This window comes from Panulirus ornatus, chromosome 65 (genome assembly GCF_036320965.1).
Source record: "Panulirus ornatus isolate Po-2019 chromosome 65, ASM3632096v1, whole genome shotgun sequence".
NCBI classification, from domain to species: domain Eukaryota; kingdom Metazoa; phylum Arthropoda; class Malacostraca; order Decapoda; family Palinuridae; genus Panulirus; species Panulirus ornatus.
The window spans coordinates 26,964,805-26,985,910 of NC_092288.1; the positions used below are offsets into that span (position 1 = coordinate 26,964,805).

General features: G+C 40.1%; 2 protein-coding genes across 17 annotated transcripts in view; one reads left to right on the forward strand and one right to left on the reverse strand.

Moving 5' to 3' along the window:
• The window catches only part of Tsf2 (transferrin 2), a 245,751-nt gene extending 238,046 nt beyond the window's left edge, over nucleotides 1-7,705 (reverse strand). For both annotated transcript variants that reach the window (XM_071657722.1, XM_071657723.1), the window contains exons 1-2: nucleotides 7,570-7,705; nucleotides 4,422-4,555 (exon numbers count right to left, since the gene is read on the reverse strand). In XM_071657722.1, coding sequence (XP_071513823.1) covers nucleotides 4,422-4,555; nucleotides 7,570-7,636 — 201 coding nt within the window. In that variant the 5' untranslated portion in view covers nucleotides 7,637-7,705. The remainder of the gene's footprint in view (nucleotides 1-4,421; nucleotides 4,556-7,569) is intronic.
• A 10,681-nt stretch (nucleotides 7,706-18,386) lies between these two features.
• The window catches only part of LOC139746538 (NADH dehydrogenase [ubiquinone] 1 alpha subcomplex assembly factor 3), an 81,664-nt gene continuing 78,944 nt past the window's right edge, over nucleotides 18,387-21,106 (forward strand). For 2 of the 15 annotated variants that reach the window (XM_071657873.1, XM_071657878.1), the window contains exon 1: nucleotides 18,407-18,541. Coding sequence is in view for 2 of the 15 variants with exons in the window: in XM_071657870.1 (XP_071513971.1) it covers nucleotides 18,796-18,860 (65 nt within the window). In the remaining 13 variants the exon portion in view is untranslated. Of the gene's footprint in view, nucleotides 18,632-18,756; nucleotides 18,861-18,925; nucleotides 19,080-21,106 lie in introns of those variants that run through there. The other 13 variants (XM_071657874.1, XM_071657880.1, XM_071657876.1 and 10 more) reach the window with 11 other exon arrangements.

Sequence of the window (21,106 nt, forward strand, 5' to 3'; positions counted from 1 at the left end):
TTCCAAACCCAGTCACCAACTTCTGCAGTTTTCCACTTGAATAAGCCACTAGCGCTGTATCATCAGCAAACAACAATGGACTCAATTCCCAGTCCCTCTCATCTCCAACACACTGCATACTCACACCTCTCTCCAAAACTCTTACATTTACCTCCCCAACCACCCCATCCATAAACTAGCTAAATACCCATGGTGACATCAAACACTCCTGCTGCAAACCAACCTTCACTGAGAACCAATCACTCTCCTCTCTTCCTACTCGTACATATACCTTACACATTTGATAAAACTTCTTGATACTTGTACCAGCTTACCTCCCACACCATATACCCATAAAACCTTCCACAAAGCATTGCTATCAACCCTATCATATCCCTTCTTATGATCCATAAATTCAACACACAAATCCATCTGTTTTTCCAAGTATTTCTCACATACATTCTTCAAGTAAATACCTGATTCACACATCCTCTAGCAATTCTGAAACTACAGTGCTCCTCCTAAGTCTGATGATCTGTACATGCCTTATCCTCTCAGTCAATATCCTCCCATACAATTTTCCAAGTATACTTAACAGACATATGTAGCTTGAACACTTATCTTTATCCCTTTGCCTTTGTACAATGGCACTATACATGCATTCCTCCAATCCTCAGGAACCTCACCATGATTCATGCATACACAGAATATCCTTATCAACCAACCATCAATACAATCACCCCCTTTCTTAATGAATACAACCACAGTATTATCCAATCCACTGCCTTGATGGATTTCATCTTCCGCAAGGCTTTCACCACCTCTTCTCTCTTCGCCAACCACTCTCCCTGACTCTCACTTCACACACCATCCCAATCAAAACATCCTACTTCAACCATTCTATCATCAAACATTCAAAATTCCTTCAAAATACTCACTCCTCCTCCTCACTCCATCACTACTTGCTATCACTTTCCCCCTTGCCCCCTTCACCAATGTTCCCATCTGTTCTCCTGTCTTTTGCACATTAGTTACCTCCTTCCAAAAGTCTTTATTTTCCCTAATTTTCAACCTCTGCACCTTCCTCTTGATCTCTTGTTGCTTTCTCTTATACATTTCCCATTCATTTGCACTCCTTCCTTGCAAGTATCATCCAAATGCCTCTCTTTTCTCTTTCACTAACAACTTTAATTCTTCATCTCACCACTCACCACCCTTTCTAATCTGCCCCACCTTCCACCTTTCTCATGCCACATGCATCTTTTGCACATGCAATCACTGCTTCCCTAAATACCTCCCATTTGTTACCCACTCCCCTCACTTCATTTGCTCTCACCGTTTGTCATTCTACACTCAATCTTTCCTGGTATTTCTTCACACATCTCCTTTCCAAGCTCACTTACCCTCATCAGTCTCTTCTCCACTACATTCTCTCTTCTTTTTCAAAAACCTTTACAACTCTCCATCTTCACCTCCACAAAACAGTTATAAAACCTCCCAACAGCTGGCCCTCTCAGCACATTTACACGCCTATCAATCAATATGTAATCTAATAATGCCCTTTGACCATCTCTCCAACTCATGTATGTAAACTTGTGTAATTTTCTCTTTTCAAACCAGGTTTTCCAAATCACCAGTCTTTTTTCAGCAAAGAAATCCACAAGCTCTTCATCATTTCCATTAACAACATTGTTTAAGATAAGAAAAGATGTTTTTACTGTCAACTTGCATACATGATACAAAAGAAAATCCCTTATGGCTAGAAGCTCAATTGTAGGTTAAAAGTATAAAAATTATATAATAAAACTATAAAATAAATAAGAGAATACCCTATGCACACCAATCATACCCTCAACTCCCACATTACTTACCTTTGCGTTTCAATCACCCATCACTAATACCCTTCTCATGCCCCAAAACTGCTGACACACTCACTCAGCTGCTCCCAAAACATTTCTTTTTCTTTTAACGTGCATGAAGCAAATAACTTCAGAGATAATGGGCAAAGAAACGGTCAAATATCACTTAATCTGAAGAATAAGAAAACCAGGTAAGCTGTTCTTAAGCTGTTTCATGTATATTCCATATTCAAAAGTTAGAACATATTTGCTCAGGAAAGTCACTCCCTCTTTACATACGGGGCTTCATTTGTTCACTTAATGAGAAAACACTTAACAATAGGGTCTTTCATGAACATAATCCCATTGTCAAGGGCTTTCTAAAATAAAGATATCGATATGTAAAAGTACAACGTACCTGCTCACCTTCCAATGGAATACATACGAGAAAGTATCAAAAATACCAAAATAAAATAAAAATGGAGGAACATTATCAAAGCAGATGTAAAATAAAAAAAAAGGGGAATACACCTGTCTCTTAATGGAACACAAATCACACAGGATGATCTGTTTGAGTATGGATAAGTGATACATGCTGTGAAATGGAAACAGTTACACTGTATAGCATAATTCAATATTTGGCACACATTATCTACAATGACAGATTATGAGTAATGAAACAAGATTCAGTATGACCCCTGTTCTGGACATGACACATTTCATAACGAAAGGCCAATGCTTCCCATATTTTGTTCAAAATCTCCGGTATGAATTGAGTGAAAGCTGCAGCAATTTTGTTCCTCAAATCATCAATGTCCTTAGGTCACTTAGCATGCACAGGGTTTATCACAAACACCTAAACAAAGAAATCAGGCAGCATTAATTCCGGTAAATTTGGAAGCCATACAATGGGCCCACTATGACCACACCAGTTATCAATAAATGTGTCATTCAGGGAAGCACAGACTTCCAACATCCAGTTTGGTGGTACTCCATCTTGCTGGAAAACGAACATGTTTGGATTGTCCTGTAGCAGCTGTGTCAAAAGGAACTGCTGTAAAAAAAAAAAAAGTCAAGGTATGATTTCCAATGTGCTGTCTCTCCAATGAAGAAAAAGGGCCCGTACACTTTGTTGTGAGTCACTCCACTCCAAACATTAAGCTTGAAACTTGCCCTTTCAAGTTCATAATTGAAATGGTGGTTATCAATGCCTATATGATACTGTTATGGGTGTTCATCCTGCCACTGACATAGCATGTCACCTTATCTGTGAACAGATACCTCTTTAAAAAAATTCATATCCAACTCCATTCACTCACACGACGCTTGCAAATGTGTCACGCTTGGTGATCATATCCACATAATGCTTGAAGATGCTGCATGCAATATGGGTACATTTTGAAGTACTGCTGTATGATGCACTGGCACATTATGTATAGCATACCCAACAGCAAAGACAATCTTCTCATGCTCTTCCTGGAGCTTCTCATCATTGCAGCAGCAATAATGGCTGATGTCTTAGGCAAACACTTACAACTACCTCCATGTAGTTTAGTGATAGACCATATTTCTTCATGTGTGAAGTACCACTGCTTTATGGAGTCATATTTAAGAGATTCATGAACACCATACACACGGTGAAACTCATGCTGTACCACAGTCACACTCTCAAACTTAGCAAACCACAGGACACACTTGCATGATTTTGAACACTCACTACCATATTCATATTGCCATGTTTCTCAAATGTCTGGCAGCAGATGGCACTTATGTGTCTGGTGATGGAATAGCCATGCATGCATATGACAAACTTCCAAGTTTTATGACCACACACACAGCAGATTAGTGCTGTACCACTTCTTACTACATTCTATTTCATCCATACCCACAAGGAGCACCCCATACTGTCAATGACTGAACCACCACTAAGAAAAAGGAAAGCAGAAAGACCTAGCGCTGTATAAAATGAAGGGAACTAAGTCCTGTGAGAATACTGTTTCAAGAAAGTGAGATGATATCAAAAATAAAAAGTAATGGGACATGGATCACCAACCAATGATACGAGAATCTAATCAGTAATATTGAAGAGAAGTGGTATAAGCCTAGACAGAAGGATATCTGAGACTGTTTGTAAAATGCCCTAAGAGTACTTTTTGTTCATATCATTCTTTTTCTTCTTTCATACTATTCGCCATTTCCCGCATTAGTGAGGTAGCGTTGAGAACAGAGGACTGGGCCCTTGAGGGAATATCCTCACCTGGGCCCCTTCTCTGTTCCCTCTTTTGGAAAATTAAAAAAAAAAAAAAAAAGTGAGAGGGGAGGATTTCCAGCCCCCCCGCTCCCTCCCCTTTTAGTCGCCTTCTACGACACGCAGGGAATACGTGGGAAGTATTCTTTCTCCCCTATCCCCAGGCATTATCAGATTTCTTAAAAGAGTATGGAAAAAATACTAACATACATCTATCTAACAAAAGTAAAGTGTAATAAAAAGTCTACAAGCAGTAACAGCATCACCTTTTCAATAACATTTATTGTACAACAATTGCTAATTCTACATACTCTTATGTACATTCACATAAAAATGCAAATTCTACTTCAACATACCTCCACACATTCCAACTCAGTAAATGTATGACTAAATTTGAAGAAATCTCGCTTTATAACCTCAGACAGTGCACCGCATTTCTTCTGCTCTAAAGGTGAGACAGTGCACCAACGCACAGGAGCCATGGAGAGCCCTTGGGGGATGAAAAAAAGTTTCATTAATACAGTTGCCTCATTTTAACTACAAAACTCAGTAAATGGGTAAGAGTAAATAATTGAATGGGTGGGTAGGTTGATTGGTGTTATGTATTGGTGCATGAAACTGCCAATCAATCCATTCTTAATCTTTATCTTTAGTTTCCCAATTGTTCTCTCATCCTAATTCCATTTCTTATTCAGAGAAAATTGGCTGTAGTTATCATTTTGAAAAATTCACAAAAACACAAATTAAGCCTATTCTAGGCTGTATGTATTAATGCCAGGTTGCTGCCTAAACGGCACTGAGACATGATGTCAAACTTCTGCTACATAAGTTCAATAAGCAATCCATCTCAGTCACTTGCAATCCACTAGCTATCCTCAAGCTTGATGCTAAATTCATATTCTCACATTTTAGCATGGACTGTACCACACCTACAAAGCTGTATATATGTGAGTTAATAAGGAATTCTGGTTAACATAACAAAAGAACATAATAGCTACCCTAATGTATTTTCACTTCATTCAAGGAATTCATTAATAACAACTAGTGAAAGATGTTACAGTCAAGTTTCATTAATTCAATATTTATTATATTTATCATACTTAATCGCCATCTCCCACATCAGCAAGGTAGTGCAAGGAAACAGATGAAAGAATGGCCCAACCCACCCACACACACACATGTATATACATAAACGCCAACACACACACAAATACATACCAATACATTTCAACATGGTGATGTGCCTAAGGATTGGCGGAATGCGTGCATAGTGCCATTGTACAAAGGCAAAAGGGATAAGAGTGAGTACTCAAATTACAGAGGTATAACTTTGCTGAGTATTCCTCGTAAATTATATGGGAGGGTATTGATTGAGAGGGTGAAGGCATATACAGAGCATCAGATTGGGGAAGAGCAGTGTGATTTCAGAAGTGGTAGAGGATGTGTGGATCAGGTGTTTGCTTTGAAGAATGTATGTGAGAAATACTTAGAAAAGCAAATGGATTTGTATGTAGCATTTATGGATCTGGAGAAGGCATATGATAGAGTTGATAGAGATGCTCTGTGGAAGGTATTAAGAATATATGGTGTGGGAGGCAAGTTGTTAGAAGCAGTGAAAAGTTTTTATCGAGGATGTAAGGCATGTGTACGTGTAGGAAGAGAGGAAAGTGATTGGTTCTCAGTGAATGTAGGTTTGCAGCAGAGGTGTGTGATGTCTCCATGGTTGTTTAATTTGTTTATGGATGGGGTTGTTAGGGAGGTGAATGCAAGAGTTTTGGAAAGAGGGGCAAGTATGAAGTCTGTTGGGGATGAGAGAGCTTGGGGAGTGAGTCAGTTGTTGTTCGCTGATGATACAGCGCTGGTGGCTGATTCATGTGAGAAACTGCAGAAGCTGGTGACTGAGTTTGGTAAAGTGTGTGAAAGAAGAAAGTTAAGAGTAAATGTGAATAAGAGCAAGGTTATTAGGTACAGTAGGGTTGAGGGTCAAGTCAATTGGGAGGTAAGTTTGAATGGAGAAAAACTGGAGGAAGTAAAGTGTTTTAGATATCTGGGAGTGGATCTGGCAGCGGATGGAACCATGGAAGCGGAAGTGGATCATAGGGTGGGGGAGGGGGCGAAAATCCTGGGAGCCTTGAAGAATGTGCGGAAGTCGAGAACATTATCTCGGAAAGCAAAAATGGGTATGTTTGAAGGAATAGTGGTTCCAACAATGTTGTATGGTTGCGAGGCGTGGGCTATGGATAGAGTTGTGCGCAGGAGGATGGATGTGCTGGAAATGAGATGTTTGAGGACAATGTGTGGTGTGAGGTGGTTTGATCGAGTAAGTAACGTAAGGGTAAGAGAGATGTGTGGAAATAAAAAGAGCGTGGTTGAGAGAGCAGAAGAGGGTGTTTTGAAATGGTTTGGGCACATGGAGAGAATGAGTGAGGAAAGATTGACCATGAGGATATATGTGTCGGAGGTGGAGGGAACGAGGAGAAGTGGGAGACCAAATTGGAGGTGGAAAGATGGAGTGAAAAAGATTTTGTGTGATCGGGGCCTGAACATGCAGGAGGGTGAAAGGAGGGCAAGGAATAGAGTGAATTGGATCGATGTGGTATACCGGGGTTGACGTGCTGTCAGTGGATTGAATCAGGGCATGTGAAGCGTCTGGGGTAAACCATGGAAAGCTGTGTAGGTATGTATATTTGCGTGTGTGGACGTGTGTATGTACATGTGTATGGGGGGGGGGGTTGGGCCATTTCTTTCGTCTGTTTCCTTGCGCTACCTCGCAAACGCGGGAGACAGCGACAAAGTATAAAAAAAAAAAAAAAAAAAAAATATATATATATATATATATATATATATATATATATATATATATATATATATATATGTGTGTGTGTGTGTGTGTGTGTGTGTCTGTAACTTCACACTTAAACGCTAAAGCAAAGGCTAAAGCAAATGAAATTAGCACTTTTATTTTTGGTTAAACATGGATAAAATTTACCACTTCGGATATGAAAGTGTTGGTGACAAAAGTGAAGGTCACAATCGTTCAAAACATCAAAATTCATCGGATAAACGGTTCAAAACACACCAAACCTAACCTAAATTAACAATATTTGCTGCAAGTCCGGAACGATAATATTACCGAAAAATGACATATTTATAAGTACTTTGAAAGCTTTTGGTGTATCTTACGGGTTAATATGCAGCAAGGAAGGGCTCGCAAAATCTTCAGCCTAAGCCCATTAACTCATCCACCACTGGATGTAAAAAAAATATATATATATTTTTCAGATATGGAATATGTACAGCGATAAGTACTAAGGGTTACCGCATGAATTGGAATATACAGTGGAAATGAAGCACAGAGACCAAGTGCACTGTTCACCAAGCGTCACCCGTCACTTCCTGAGCTACGCAACTGAAATGTAATGAGAGTCAGATCATTACATGTCTCATTACAGGGAAAATATTGGTAAGAACTGACTGTATATCATCAGACTGACTTATTCTTACCGTTCACAGCGATAAAAAGACAAGAGATGAGTAAAAGAACCCATTTTATCTTCACGACAACACTCATGGCTCCTTTTCTGTGTACACCTAGGAAGCTACTCTCCTCCACTGCCCCACCCACAACCCCCTACCTCCCTCAACATGGGGAGTATCCCCTCCACTAACACAGGAATCCCTCCCTCCCAGAGAACCATTCTTAATCGGAGCCCTTTCTTGCCAAAGAAACACCTCCTTTCCCAAGAAATACTCCCAATTACCCATTATAGCCCTTCCTTCATCAAAGTGTCCCATCCTTCCAATTGGGACCCCTCCCCTTTAACAAGAGTACATTCTTCTACAACAGAAATTTATCCAACCCCCACTGTTTAACCTGTTAATTTGTCTAAGCACCCTGGGTAAGAAATAACCCCTCTTGAACAATAATTAGAAAACCCCCTCCTCAATAATTCTAACCCTTCCAGCAGCTTTTTTTTCTCATTCAAATAAGCAACAGAAGCTTACTATCGTTGAATGGTTTTACTTTAAGCATTTTAACTCAATAGTGTTTATTAACGGTCTGGAGATTTAATAAAATGAAAGTTTACCTATAACTCTTGCCGACAAGTTACAAAACACCGACTAAATTCTATTTTTTCATGATAATTTGTTGCCTCTATATGCGAACGTATAAACTTCATGACATCAAATCCTTCAGTACTCCTACATTACATTCATGTTAGGATTTTAAGAAATTCTACTGTTCAGTCTTTCATATCATTAACATCAAGAACTTAATTCATCAACGAGGTAGGTATAATTGCCTAGATTTACTTTAGATGTTTCTTTCTCAACCACTTTCAATCTTTTCACGCTGAAATATAATGCAAATTCACTCTGCATGAAAAAAGTGGTTATCTTCATGAAAACGATTGATCATGCAGATTCAAAACCTCATCCTGGGAAGAAAGCCAAGGTCCACCACACCCTCCTTGGTTTACCTGTTCGGTCATCGAGAGTAGAAATATACGGAAGAATAGTCCTCTAATATTTCGCCAAACATCTATCTAACATAAAATCTTCACGAAATGTGTTGTTCAATTTAGCAACGTTAGTTTCTATATGAAGATGCCTCGTTACTACTACAAATCGTATTTTTTCTTCCATTTCTATCCAATACTATTCTAAAGTTTACCTGACCAAAATTTATTCAATATAATCGTTTTGTGTTACTCAGTAGATATAACTGCAGTTAGAATTATATATATATATATATATATATATATATATATATATATATATATATATTTATTTATTTATTTATTTATTCATTTTGCTTTGTCGCTCTCTCCCGCGTTTGCGAGGTAGCGCAAGGAAACAGACGAAACAAATGGCCCAACCCACCCCCATACACATGGATCGATGTGGTATACCGGGGTTGACGTGCTGTCAGTGGATTGAATCAGGGCATGTGAAGCGTCTGGGGTAAACCATGGAAAGCTGTGTAGGTATGTATATTTGCGTGTGTGGACGTATGTATATACATGTGTATGGGGTTGGGTTGGGCCATTTCTTTCGTCTGTTTCCTTGCGCTACCTCGCAAACGCGGGAGACAGCGACAAAGCAAAAAAAAAAAAAAAAAATATATATATATATATATATATATATATATATATATATATATATATATATATATTGGAAAGGATCACAATTTTGCCCGTGATCAAGATATTCCTATGAGTCCACGGGGAAAATGAAACACGAAAATTTCCCAGGTGCGCTTTCGTGTAATAATCACATCATCAGGGGAGACACAAGAGAGAAATATAACAGTCAGTTGATATACATCGAAGAGACGAAGATAGGACGCCATTTGGTAAACGTGATTGTCCAAAACATGTTTTGGACAATCACATATATATAAGATAGCCGGCAAGGCAGCGGGTTTGGATGGCATTGCAGTGGAATTCATTAAAAAAGGGGGGTGAGTGTGTTGTTGACTGGTTGGTAAGGTTATTTAATGTATGTATAATTCATGGTGGGGTGCCTGAGGATTGGTGGAATGCTTGCATAGTGCCATTGTACAAAGGCAAAGGGGACAAAGGTGAGTGCTCAAATTACAGAGGTATAAGTTTGTTGAGTATTCCTGGTAAATTATATGGGAGGGTATTGATTGAGAAGGTGAAGGCATGTACAGAGCATCAGATTGGGGAAGAGCAGTGTGGTTTCAGAAGTGGTAGAGGATGTGTGGATCAGGTGTTTGCTTTGAAGAATGTATGTGAGAAATACTTAGGAAAGGAAATGGATTTGTATGTAGCATTTATGGATCTGGAGAAGGCATATGATAGAGTTGATAGAGATACTCTGTGGAAGGTATTAAGATTATATGGTGTGGGAGGCAAGTTGTTAGAAGCAGTGAAGTTTTTATCGAGGATGTAAGGCATGTGTACGTGTAGGAAGAGAGAATAGTGATTGGTTCTCAGTGAATATAGGTTTGCGGCAGGGGTGTGTGATGTCTCCATGGTTGTTTAATTTGTTTATGGATGGGGTTGTTAGGGAGGTGAATGCAAGAGTTTTGGAAAGAGGGACAAGTATGCCGTCTGTTGTGGATGAGAGAGCTTGGGAAGTGAGTCAGTTGTTGTTCGCTGATGATACAGCGCTGGTAGCTGATTCATGTGAGAGACAGCAGAAGCTGGTGACTGAGTTTGGTAAAGTGTGTGAAAGATGAAAGTTGAGAGTAAATGTGAATAAGAGCAAGGTTATTAGGTACAGTAGGGTCGAGGGTCAAGTCAACTGGGAGGTAAGTTTGAATGGAGAAATGGGGATGGAACCATAGAGGTGGAAGTGAATCAAAGGGTGGGGGAGGGGGTGAAAATCCTGGGAGCCTTGAAGAATGTGTGGAAGTCGAGAACAGTATCTCGGAAGGCAAAAATGGGTATGTTTGAAGGAATAGTGGTTCCAACAATGTTGTATGGTTGCTAGGCGTGGGCTATGGATAGAGTTGTGCGCGGGAGGGTGGATGTGCTGGAAATGAGATGTTTGAGGACAATGTGTGGTGTGAGGTGGTTTGATCAAGTAAGTAATGTAAGGGTAAGAGAGATGTGTGGAAATAAAAAGAGCGTGGTTGAGAGAGCAGAAGAGGGTGTTTTGAAATGGTTTTGGCACATGGAGAGAATGGGTGAGGAAAGATTGACCAAGAGGATGTATGTGTCGGAGGTGGAGAGAACGAGGAGAAGTGGGAGACCAAATTGGAGGTGGAAAGATGGAGTGAAAAAGATTTTGAGTGATCGGGGCCTGAACATGCAGGAGGGTGAAAGGCAGGCATGGAATAGAGTGAATTGGATCGATGTGGTATACCGGGGTTGACGTGCTGTCAGTGGATTGAATCAGGGGATGTGAAGCATCTGGGGTAAACATGGAAAGTTGTGTGGGGCCTGGATGTGGAAAGGGAGCTGTGGTTTCGGGCATTATTGCATGACAGCTAGAGACTGAGTGTGAACGAATGGGGCCTTTGTTGTCTTTTCCTAGCGCCATTTCTTTCGTCTGTTTCCTTGCGCTACCTCGCAAACGCGGGAGACAGCGGCAAAATATATATATATATATATATATATATATATATATATATATATATATATATATATATATATATATATATATATATATATATGTACATATATAACTTTCTACAAGGAGAAACAGGTGTCATGCGGGGAGTGCTCGTCCTCCTCGAAGGCTCAGACTGGGGTGTCTAAATGTGTGTGGATGTAACCAAGATGAGAAAAAATGAGACAGGTAGTATGTTTGAGGAAAAGAACCCGGATGTTTTGGCTCTGAGTGAAACGAAGCTCAAAGGTAAAGGGGAAGAGTGGTTTGGAAATGCCTTGGGAGTAAAGTCAGGGGTTAGTGAGAGGACAAGAGCAAGGGAAGGAGTAGCACTACTCCTGAAACAGGAGTGGTGGGAGTATGTGATAGAGTGTAAGAAATTAAACTCTACTTTGATATGGGTAAAACTGAAAATGGATAGAGAGAGATGGGTGATTATTGGTGCATATGCACCTGGGCATGAGAAGGAAGATCACGAGAGGCAAGTGTTTTGAGAACAGCTGAGTGAATGTGTCAGTTTTGATGCACGGGACCGGGTTATAGTGATGAGTGATTTGAATGCAAAGGTGAGTAATGTGGCAGTTGAGGGAATAATTGGTGTACATGGGGTGTTCAGTGTTGTAAATAGAAATGGTGAAGAGCTTGTAGATCTATGTACTGAAAAAGGGCTGGTGATTGGGAATACCTGTTTTAAAAAGGGAGATATACATAAGTATTCGTATGTAAGTAGGAGAGATGGCCAGAAAGCGTTATTGGATTACGTATTAATTGATAAGCACGCGAAAGAAAGACTTTTGGATGTTAATGTGCTGAGAGGTGCAACTGGAGGGATGTCTGATCATTATCTTGTGGAGGCGAAGGTGAAGATTTGTAGAGGTTTTCAGAAAAGAAAGAGAATGTTGGGGTGAAAAGAGTGGTGAGAGTAAGTGAGCTTGGGAATGAGACTTGTGTGAGGAAGTACCAGGAGAGACTGAGTACAGAATGGAAAAAGGTGAGAACAAAGGAGGTAAGGGGACTGGGGAAGGAATGGGATGTATTTAGGGAAGCAGTGATGGCTTACGCAAAAGATTCTTGTGGCATGAGAAGCATGGGAGGTGGGCAGATTAGAAGGGGTAGTGAGTGGTGGGATGAAGAAGTAAGATTATTAGTGAAAGAGAAGAGAGAGGCATTTGGACGATTTTTGCAGGGAAAAAATGCAAATGAGTGGGAGATGTATAAAAGAAAGAGACAGGAGGTCAAGAGAAAGGTGCAAGAGGTGAAAAAGAGTGCAAATGAAAGTTGGGGTGAGAGAGTATCATTAAATTTTAGGGAGAATAAAAAGATGTTCTGGAAGGAGGTAAATAAAGTGCGTAAGACAAGGGAAGAAATGGGAACATCAGTGAAGGGGGCTAATGGGGAGGTGATAACAAGTAGTGGTGATGTGAGAAGGAGATGGAGTGAGTATTTTGAAGGTTTGTTGAATGTGTTTGATGACAGAGTGGCAGATATAGGGTGTTTTGGTCGAGGTGGTGTGCAAAGTGAGAGGGTTAGGGAGAATGATTTGGTAAACAGAGAAGAGGTAGTAAAAGCTTTGAGGAAGATGAAAGCCGGCAAGGCAGCAGGTTTGGATGGTATTGCAGTGGAATTCATTAAAAAGGTGGTGACTGTATTGTTGACTGGTTGGTAAGGTTATCTGATATATGTATGACTCATGGTGAGGTGCCTGAGGATTGGCGGAATGCTTGCATAGTGCCATTGTGCAAAGGCAAAGGGGATAAAAGTGAGTGCTCAAATTACCGAGGTATAAGTTTGTTGAGTATTTCTGGTAAATTATATGGGAGGGTATTGACTGAGAGGGTGAAGGCATGTACAGAGCATCAGAATGGAGAAGAGCAGTGTGGTTTCAGAAGTGGTAGAGGATGTGTGGATCAGGTGTTTGCTTTGAAGAATGTATGTGAGAAATACTTAGAAAAGCAAATGGATTTGTATGTAGCATTTATGGATCTGGAGAAGGCATATGATAGAGTTGATAGAGATACTCTAAGGAAGGTATTAAGAATATATGGTGTGGGAGGCAAGTTGTTAGAAGCAGTGAAAAGTTTTTATCGAGGATGTAAGGCATGTGTACGTGTAGGAAGAGAGGAAAATGATTGGTTCTCAGTGAATGTAAATTTGCGGCAGGGGTGCGTGATGTCTCCATGGTTGTTTAATTTGTTTATGGATGGGGTTGTTAGGGAGGTGAATGCAAGAGTTTTGGAAAGAGGAGCAAATATGCAGTCTGTTGTGGCTGAGAGAGCTTGGGAAGTGAGTCAGTTGTTGTTTGTTGATGATACAGCGCTGGTGGCTGATCCGGATAAAAAAAAATCAGAAGCTGGTGACTGAGTTTGGTAAAGTGTGTGAAAGAAGAGAGCTGAAAGTAGATGTGAATAAGAGCAAGGTTATTAGGTACAGTAGGGTTGAGGGACAAGTCAATTGGGAGGTAAGTTTGAATGGAGATTTGGGAGTGGATTTGGCAGCGGATGGAACTATAGAAGTGGAAGTGAATGATAGGGTGGGGGAGGGGGCGAAAGTTCTGGAAGCTTTGAAAAATGTGTGGGAGTCAAGAACGTTATCTTGGAGAGCAAAAATGGGTATGTGTGAAGGAATAGTGGTTCCAACAATGTTATATGGTTGCGAGGCGTGGGCTATAGATAGAGTTGTGCGGAGGAGGGCGGAGGTGCTGGAAATGAGATGTTTAAGAACAATATGTGGTGTGAGGTGGTTTGATCGAGTAAGTAATGGAAGCGTAAGGGAGATGTGTGGTAATAAAAAGAGTGTGGTTTAGAGAGCAGAAGAGGGTGTTTTGAAATGGTTTGGTCACATGGAGAGAATGAGCGAGGAAAGATTGACCAAGAGGATATATGTGTCAGAGGTGGAAGGAACGAGAAGTGGGAGACCAAATTGGAGATGGAAAGATGGAGTGATTGGGGCCTGAACATGCAGGACGGTGAGAAGCGTGCAAGGAATAGAGTGAATTGGAACGATGTGGTATACCAGGGTCGACGTGCTGTCAATGGAATGAACCAGGGCATGTGAAGCGTCTGGGGTAAGCCAGGGAAAGTTTTGTGGGGCCTGGATGTGGAAAGGTAGCTGTGGTTTCGGTCCATTATACACGACAGGTAAACTGAGTGTGAACGAATGTGGCCTTTGTTGTCTTTTCCTAGTGCTACTTCGCGTGCACGCGCAAGAGAGGGGGGGGTGCCATTTCATGTGTGGGTGGTTGGCGACGAAATGGGTGAAAGCAGCAAGAATGATTATGTACATGTGTATATATGTATATGTCTGTGTATGTACATACATGTGTATGTGGGTGGGTTGGGCCATTCTTTCATCTGTTTCCTTGCGCTACCTCGCTAACGCGGGAGACAGCAACAAAGTATAATATAAAGAAATAAAATGATAAGTGTATGTGGGTGGGTTTGGCCATTCCTTGTCGGTTTCCTTGTGCTACCTGGCTAACGCGGGAGACGGCGAATAATAATGATAATGATAATTTTTTTTTTTTTTTTATACTTTGCCGCTGTCTCCCGCGTTTGCGAGGTAGCGCAAGGAAACAGACGAAAGAAATGGCCCAACCCCCCCCTCCCATACACATGTACATACACACGTCCACACACGCAAATATACATACCTACACAGCTTTCCATGGTTTACCCCAGACGCTTCACATGCCCCGACTCAATCCACTGACAGCACGTCAACCCCTGTATACCACATCGCTCCAATTCACTCTATTCCTTGCCCTCCTTTCACCCTCCTGCATGTTCAGGCCCCGATCACACAAAATCTTTTTCACTCCATCTTTCCACCTCCAATTTGGTCTCCCTCTTCTCCTCGTTCCCTCCACCTCCGACACATATATCCTCTTGGTCAATCTTTCCTCACTCATTCTCTCCATGTGCCCAAACCATTTCAAAACACCCTCTTCTGCTCTCTCAACCACGCTCTTTTTATTTCCACACATCTCTCTTACCCTTACGTTACTTACTCGATCAAACCACCTCACACCACACATTTTCCTCAAACATCTCATTTCCAGCACGTCCATCCTCCTGCGCACAACTCTATCCATAGCCCACGCCTCGCAACCATACAACATTGTTGGAACCACTATTCCTTCAAACATACCCATTTTTGCTTTCCGAGATAATGTTCTCGACTTCCACACATTTTTCAAGGCTCCCAAAATTTTCGCCCCCTCCCCCACCCTATGATCCACTTCCGCTTCCATGGTTCCATCCGCTGACAGATCCACTCCCAGATATCTAAAACACTTCACTTCCTCCAGTTTTTCTCCATTCAAACTCACCTCCCAATTGACTTGACCCTCAACCCTACTGTACCTAATAACCTTGCTCTTATTCACATTTACTCTTAACTTTCTTCTTCCACACACTTTACCAAACTCAGTCACCAGCTTCTGCAGTTTCTCACATGAATCAGCCACCAGCGCTGTATCATCAGCGAACAACAACTGACTCACTTCCCAAGCTCTCTCATCCCCAACAGACTTCATACTTGCCCCTCTTTCCAGGACTCTTGCATTTACCTCCCTAACAACCCCATCCATAAACAAATTAAACAACCATGGAGACATCACACACCCCTGCCGCAAACCTACATTCACTGAGAACCAATCACTTTCCTCTCTTCCTACACGTACACATGCCTTACATCCTCGATAAAAACTTTTCACTGCTTCTAACAACTTGCCTCCCACACCATATATTCTTAATACCTTCCACAGAGCATCTCTATCAACTCTATCATATGCCTTCTCCAGATCCATAAATGCTACATACAAATCCATTTGCTTTTCTAAGTATTTCTCACATACATTCTTCAAAGCAAACACCTGATCCACACATCCTCTACCACTTCTGAAACCGCACTGCTCTTCCCCAATCTGATGCTCTGTACATGCCTTCACCCTCTCAATCAATACCCTCCCATATAATTTACCAGGAATACTCAACACACTTATACCTCTGTAATTTGAGCACTCACTCTTATCCCCTTTGCCTTTGTACAATGGCACTATGCACGCATTCCGCCAATCCTCAGGCACCTCACCATGAGTCATACATACATTAAATAACCTTACCAACCAGTCAACAATACAGTCACCCCCTTTTTTAATAAATTCCACTGCAATACCATCCAAACCTGCTGCCTTGCGTATCAATGTTTGTCGCGGTGAGTGACTGTATTAAACCCAAAGATATCCAGCCTTTACTCTTATATTCAAATTGTAATGAAAAATCTTACCCTTTCTGTCTTGTTGTTTCCTGGTTTGCTGCTATCATTATTCTCCTTGAAATGTTTTGATTCATTCTAATTCTTTGGAGAATGCAGATTATCAATAGTATTGTGAACAGTTTACCTACGGTGACTTTCCACATTATACATTACTTAAGTGATCATTCATTAGTAATTTCTTGTATTTTTTAAACCGCTTTTACTATGACGGCTAGTTCCCCGTCTTTTGTTTTCTCTTACCTTACATGTTAAACTTAATTTTTCCTTAATATTTTTTTCACATATAGCTTATCTCTACTTTTTTTTTTTTTTTACTACAAGGCCAACAATATGTGATTTGGTTTGTGAACAGGTGCGTATCTGGGGGAAATAGCGCCTATGGCAAGCACTGAAATTGTGCCCCTGGCTTGATTAAAAATGTACATACTGTGGATGTATATGAAAATATATACAGTGCAATTATAAACTGTTGAAGAGTTAGGCCAAACTTGGATTTATATAAACTCTTAAAGACTTCAAGTTAAAGACACATTTGATCAAAATTGTAACGTAGAAGCCGTAATGCAACCGATACCAGCAAAATATCAATATAGTTGAAAAGTAGGCGTTTCTTTTTTTCTCACAATACCAAACCGTAAAAATGTCAATCGGGCAACATATGTCAAAAACCAAACCTGGTGAATGGCGCCCAGGGTACCTTTCATACCCTAGATACACCACTGGTAGTGAGCTAGTTCCACTCGTTTCCGCAATAAGGTTATCTATCACTTGGCAACACTTCACATGTTACAGGCAGTAGTCGGTGTTTTTCTCCAAAGATTAACCAAGTATCTTGTGCTGAGATTAAGCAGAGTCCATCAGAGATCTCCCATCATAACTATGACTACACATATCATCACCTCTAAGAAAACTCAGTTTTCAGGGACATCTATTTCAACTAGAACATACAGCTTAAAGTGATAGACATAACATCAGTACAAAATGAACAACATAAAGTAATTTTCAAACAGAATAGTTATTCCAATATACACAGATTTTGAAGTAATCGGCCAGGAAAGAAGTTATCATTAAGACCTTATAACCACGATAATCATGCAGAGATACTGAACAGAAGCAGCTTTTACGAACACAGAGCCACAGGCCACAGGCATCCATCAATGCATTTACCTAGTGATATTCAAGGGGCGGATCAAAAGGATCTGGAATGGTATTACACAATGATCTTTAGTATTGATTAAGTGATCTCCGCGGGTCATATAAATAATTCTGTTTACGAGTGACTTTTCTTGGTATGAATGACGTATCAGATTGTAAAGATTTATTTGTGCAGTACAAAGAGAGAGGTCAACACTTGTGGGGTAACATCTCTTACAACTTCTGTTAGAAGTTCTTCCTTGATTTTTATATCCTGTATGCGTTATCAAGTCTTCATTCGTTTTAATTACTAACACAATGAAAGCACTTCCTAATTCTTTTCGAACAATTTTCGTCCTTAATTTCATGTTATGTACTCTGTTTTACATCTCTCGAGCTGTTAACTAAGTCATCGATTTGTTTTAAGAACCTAAGGACTGTGATCAGGTCAACCTTTTCTCTTCTCTCTTCCTAGCTGTGTTTTGAAAGCTTTTAGCCTTTCCTTGTAGCTCACCTATCTTAACTATGGTATCATCTTTGCTGCTTTCCTCTGTAACTTCTTTATTACCTCTTTGTGCTATCAGACAATTGATCTTATTCTCCTTAGGTGGAAGGGACACACTCAAACCAGGAAAAAAACACTATATTTATACGAATAAAAATCTCAGTATTAGATAGTTACTATGCAGTGTAATACCCTGTACTAGAATCAGTCTTTCATATTGTCATGCATATTGATTGATGAGTTCCATTGCTAGAGAATGGTCTTATCCTAGATGTCTCATTGATTTTATTCTCTTATAACCAATAGATGGCAGTAGCAAGTCAATGTAGAATTGTGTCCCTTCTTGCTTGATTATCTAGTCTTAGTAAACAAAACGTCTCATACGTAAATAAAAAACTCGGAGAGTATTAGTAAATATGAAATATTAGTAAAGGTTTGGAGAAATACCAGTCAAGGTTTGGAGAAATACTTGTGAAGGTTTGCAGAAATCCTAATGAAGGTTTTGAGAAATACTAGTGATGGTTTTGAGAAATAGTAGTGAAGGAATTAGTAGTTGGATATAAGGTGGTAAGTCAGAAGAGATTAGAAATGCTGTAGAAGAGAAGAAAAAGGCATATGGTAGATTGCTTGACTGGAATGTACCCGTGGAAGTTCAACAAGGTGAAGGAAAGAATACAAAGTATGGAAGCGGAATGCTATGAAGCTGATAGAGGAAAACAAAGAAAGGAAAGATGAAGAATTTGGAAGGAACTCGAGTGAAAAGTTTCGGGATAATAAGAAACTTTACTGGAATAAGGTGAAAATGGAAAGAGGTGGATGTGGAAGTGAAAATACTGATGTCGGAAGTAAGGAAGGGGAATTATTGAATCAAAAGGAGGAAGTGAAAGGAAGATGGGAAGAGTATTTTGAAGAACTGATGAATGTGGGAGAAGGGTAGGCGGCAGTTGTGACATGCATGGGTATGGAGGCTGGAAGGAAGAGGATACAAGTGCAGGGACATATAGCAAAGAGGGAGGTAAGAAGAGCAACAGTGAGTCTGAAGGTAGGAAAGGCACCTGGAGTGAATGGGATTACAACTCAAATGCTAAAGTAGGGAGGAGAAAGTGTGATAGAATGGATGCATCTTATATGTAATTTATGAATGTAAGGAAACCTAAGGTTGTGCTTGAGGATTAGATGAAAGCTATTAATGTTCCTTTATTCTAAGGAAAAGTTGCGAAGGATGTACATAGCAATTATAAGGGAATAAGTCTGTTAAGTATACCAGGAAAAGTGCATGCAAGAATATTAATTGACAAAGTGATGGCATTGGCTGAATGCAGAGTAAAGGAAGAGCAAGAGTGTTTTAAGAAAGGTAGAGGATGCATGGATCATATTTTTATAATGGAGATGACCATGGAAAAGTATTTAGCAAAAGATAAGAAGTTGTATGCTGCTTTTGTGGATCTGGAGAAAGCATATGACAGAGTTGAGTGGAAAGCTTTGTGGTATATGTTCAGGATATACGGTATAGGGGACAACTGTTGGATGGTGTGAAGACTTTGTAGAGGAGCAAATGCATGTGTAAGAGTGAATGGAGAGCTGAGTGAAAGTTTTGGGGTAAACGTAGGTGTGAGGCAGGGCTGTGATGTCACCATGGATTTTTAATACATATATGGATGGAGTGATAAGAGAGATGTAAGCAAAACTATGGAAAAGGGGTGCAAAGATGTAGTGTGGAAGTGAGATATGGTGGCTAGTGGTAAGCCTGTTTGCAGATGATACTGTGTTGTTAGCTGAGAGTGAAGAGAGTTGCAGCAGGTTGTGTTTTATGATGTGTGTGAGCATAGGCAATTGAAGATAAAAGCAAGTAAAGTGTAAATTAATGGTAATTGAAAGGAAAGAGAGTGAAAGAATAGATTTGTAAAACCATATATAGTGAAAGAAGAAAGTGTACTAAATTGTGCTTTGGATATGGGGGAAAAATGACTGGAAGTGAGGTAATTTAAGTATTTAACAGCTGTTTTGGGTAAGTGTGGTGATATGGGAGGATAGTTAAAGGAGAGAGCAGTACAGGGTAGAAGAGTCATTAGGTCCCTTAATAGAATAATGAAGGGTAGAGTTGTAAGTATGGAAGTAAAGAGGGATTAAGGGACAACATAGTCATCCCAACCCTGACCTATGCAGCCGAAACATGGACATGGAATGAGTCACAGAGGTGAAGAATCCAGGTTGTGGAAGTGAGCTGTTTGAAAAGAGCATATGGTGTGACTATGTGGAATGAAGAAAGAAATTAAAGGGTGTATGAGAGATGAGGTATGGCAGGGAAGGCAAAGAGAGTGAATTGTGAATTGGTAGAATGGTGAAACGTAATATGTTGAGGTTGTTTGGGCATGTGGAAAGAATGCATGACTGGGAGGTTACAAGGAGAGTTTATGAAAGGACAATTAAGGGGTTGGTGTAAGTGGAAGACCACCAGTGAAATGGGCAAATATGGTAGAGGAAAACTGGAGGGAGAGACAAGATGGAAGAATGTGTGGAGTGGTGTATGTAAGGGAGTCATGTAAGGACAGGGAAAAGTGGAGACTTTTGCCTTGGCTACCCCTTGATGAGAGTTCCCAGAGAGAATGGGCATCAGAGATATGGATAGATAGATAGATATGCAGAATTGAGTGTAGAGCTCAGAACGGGAATAAAACACATTATTGGGAGGAAAAACTTCTGCGTGACCATGAATAGATAAAGTCTACCATATCTTAAACTTAAAAGTGATATAGTTGAGGAGAGAACAATCTACGAATATAGAAATATTGTATCTTTCTCTCTCTAATATATATATATATATATATATATATATATATATATATATATATATATATATATATATATATGTGTGTGTGTGTGTGTTTGAATGTGTTTGATGATAGAGTGGCAGATATAGGGTGTTTTGGTCGAGGTGGTGTGCAAAGTGAGAGGGTTAGGGAAAATGATTTGGTAAATAGAGAAGAGGTAGTAAAAGCTTTTTGGATGGTATTGCAGTGGAATTTATTAAAAAAGGGGGTA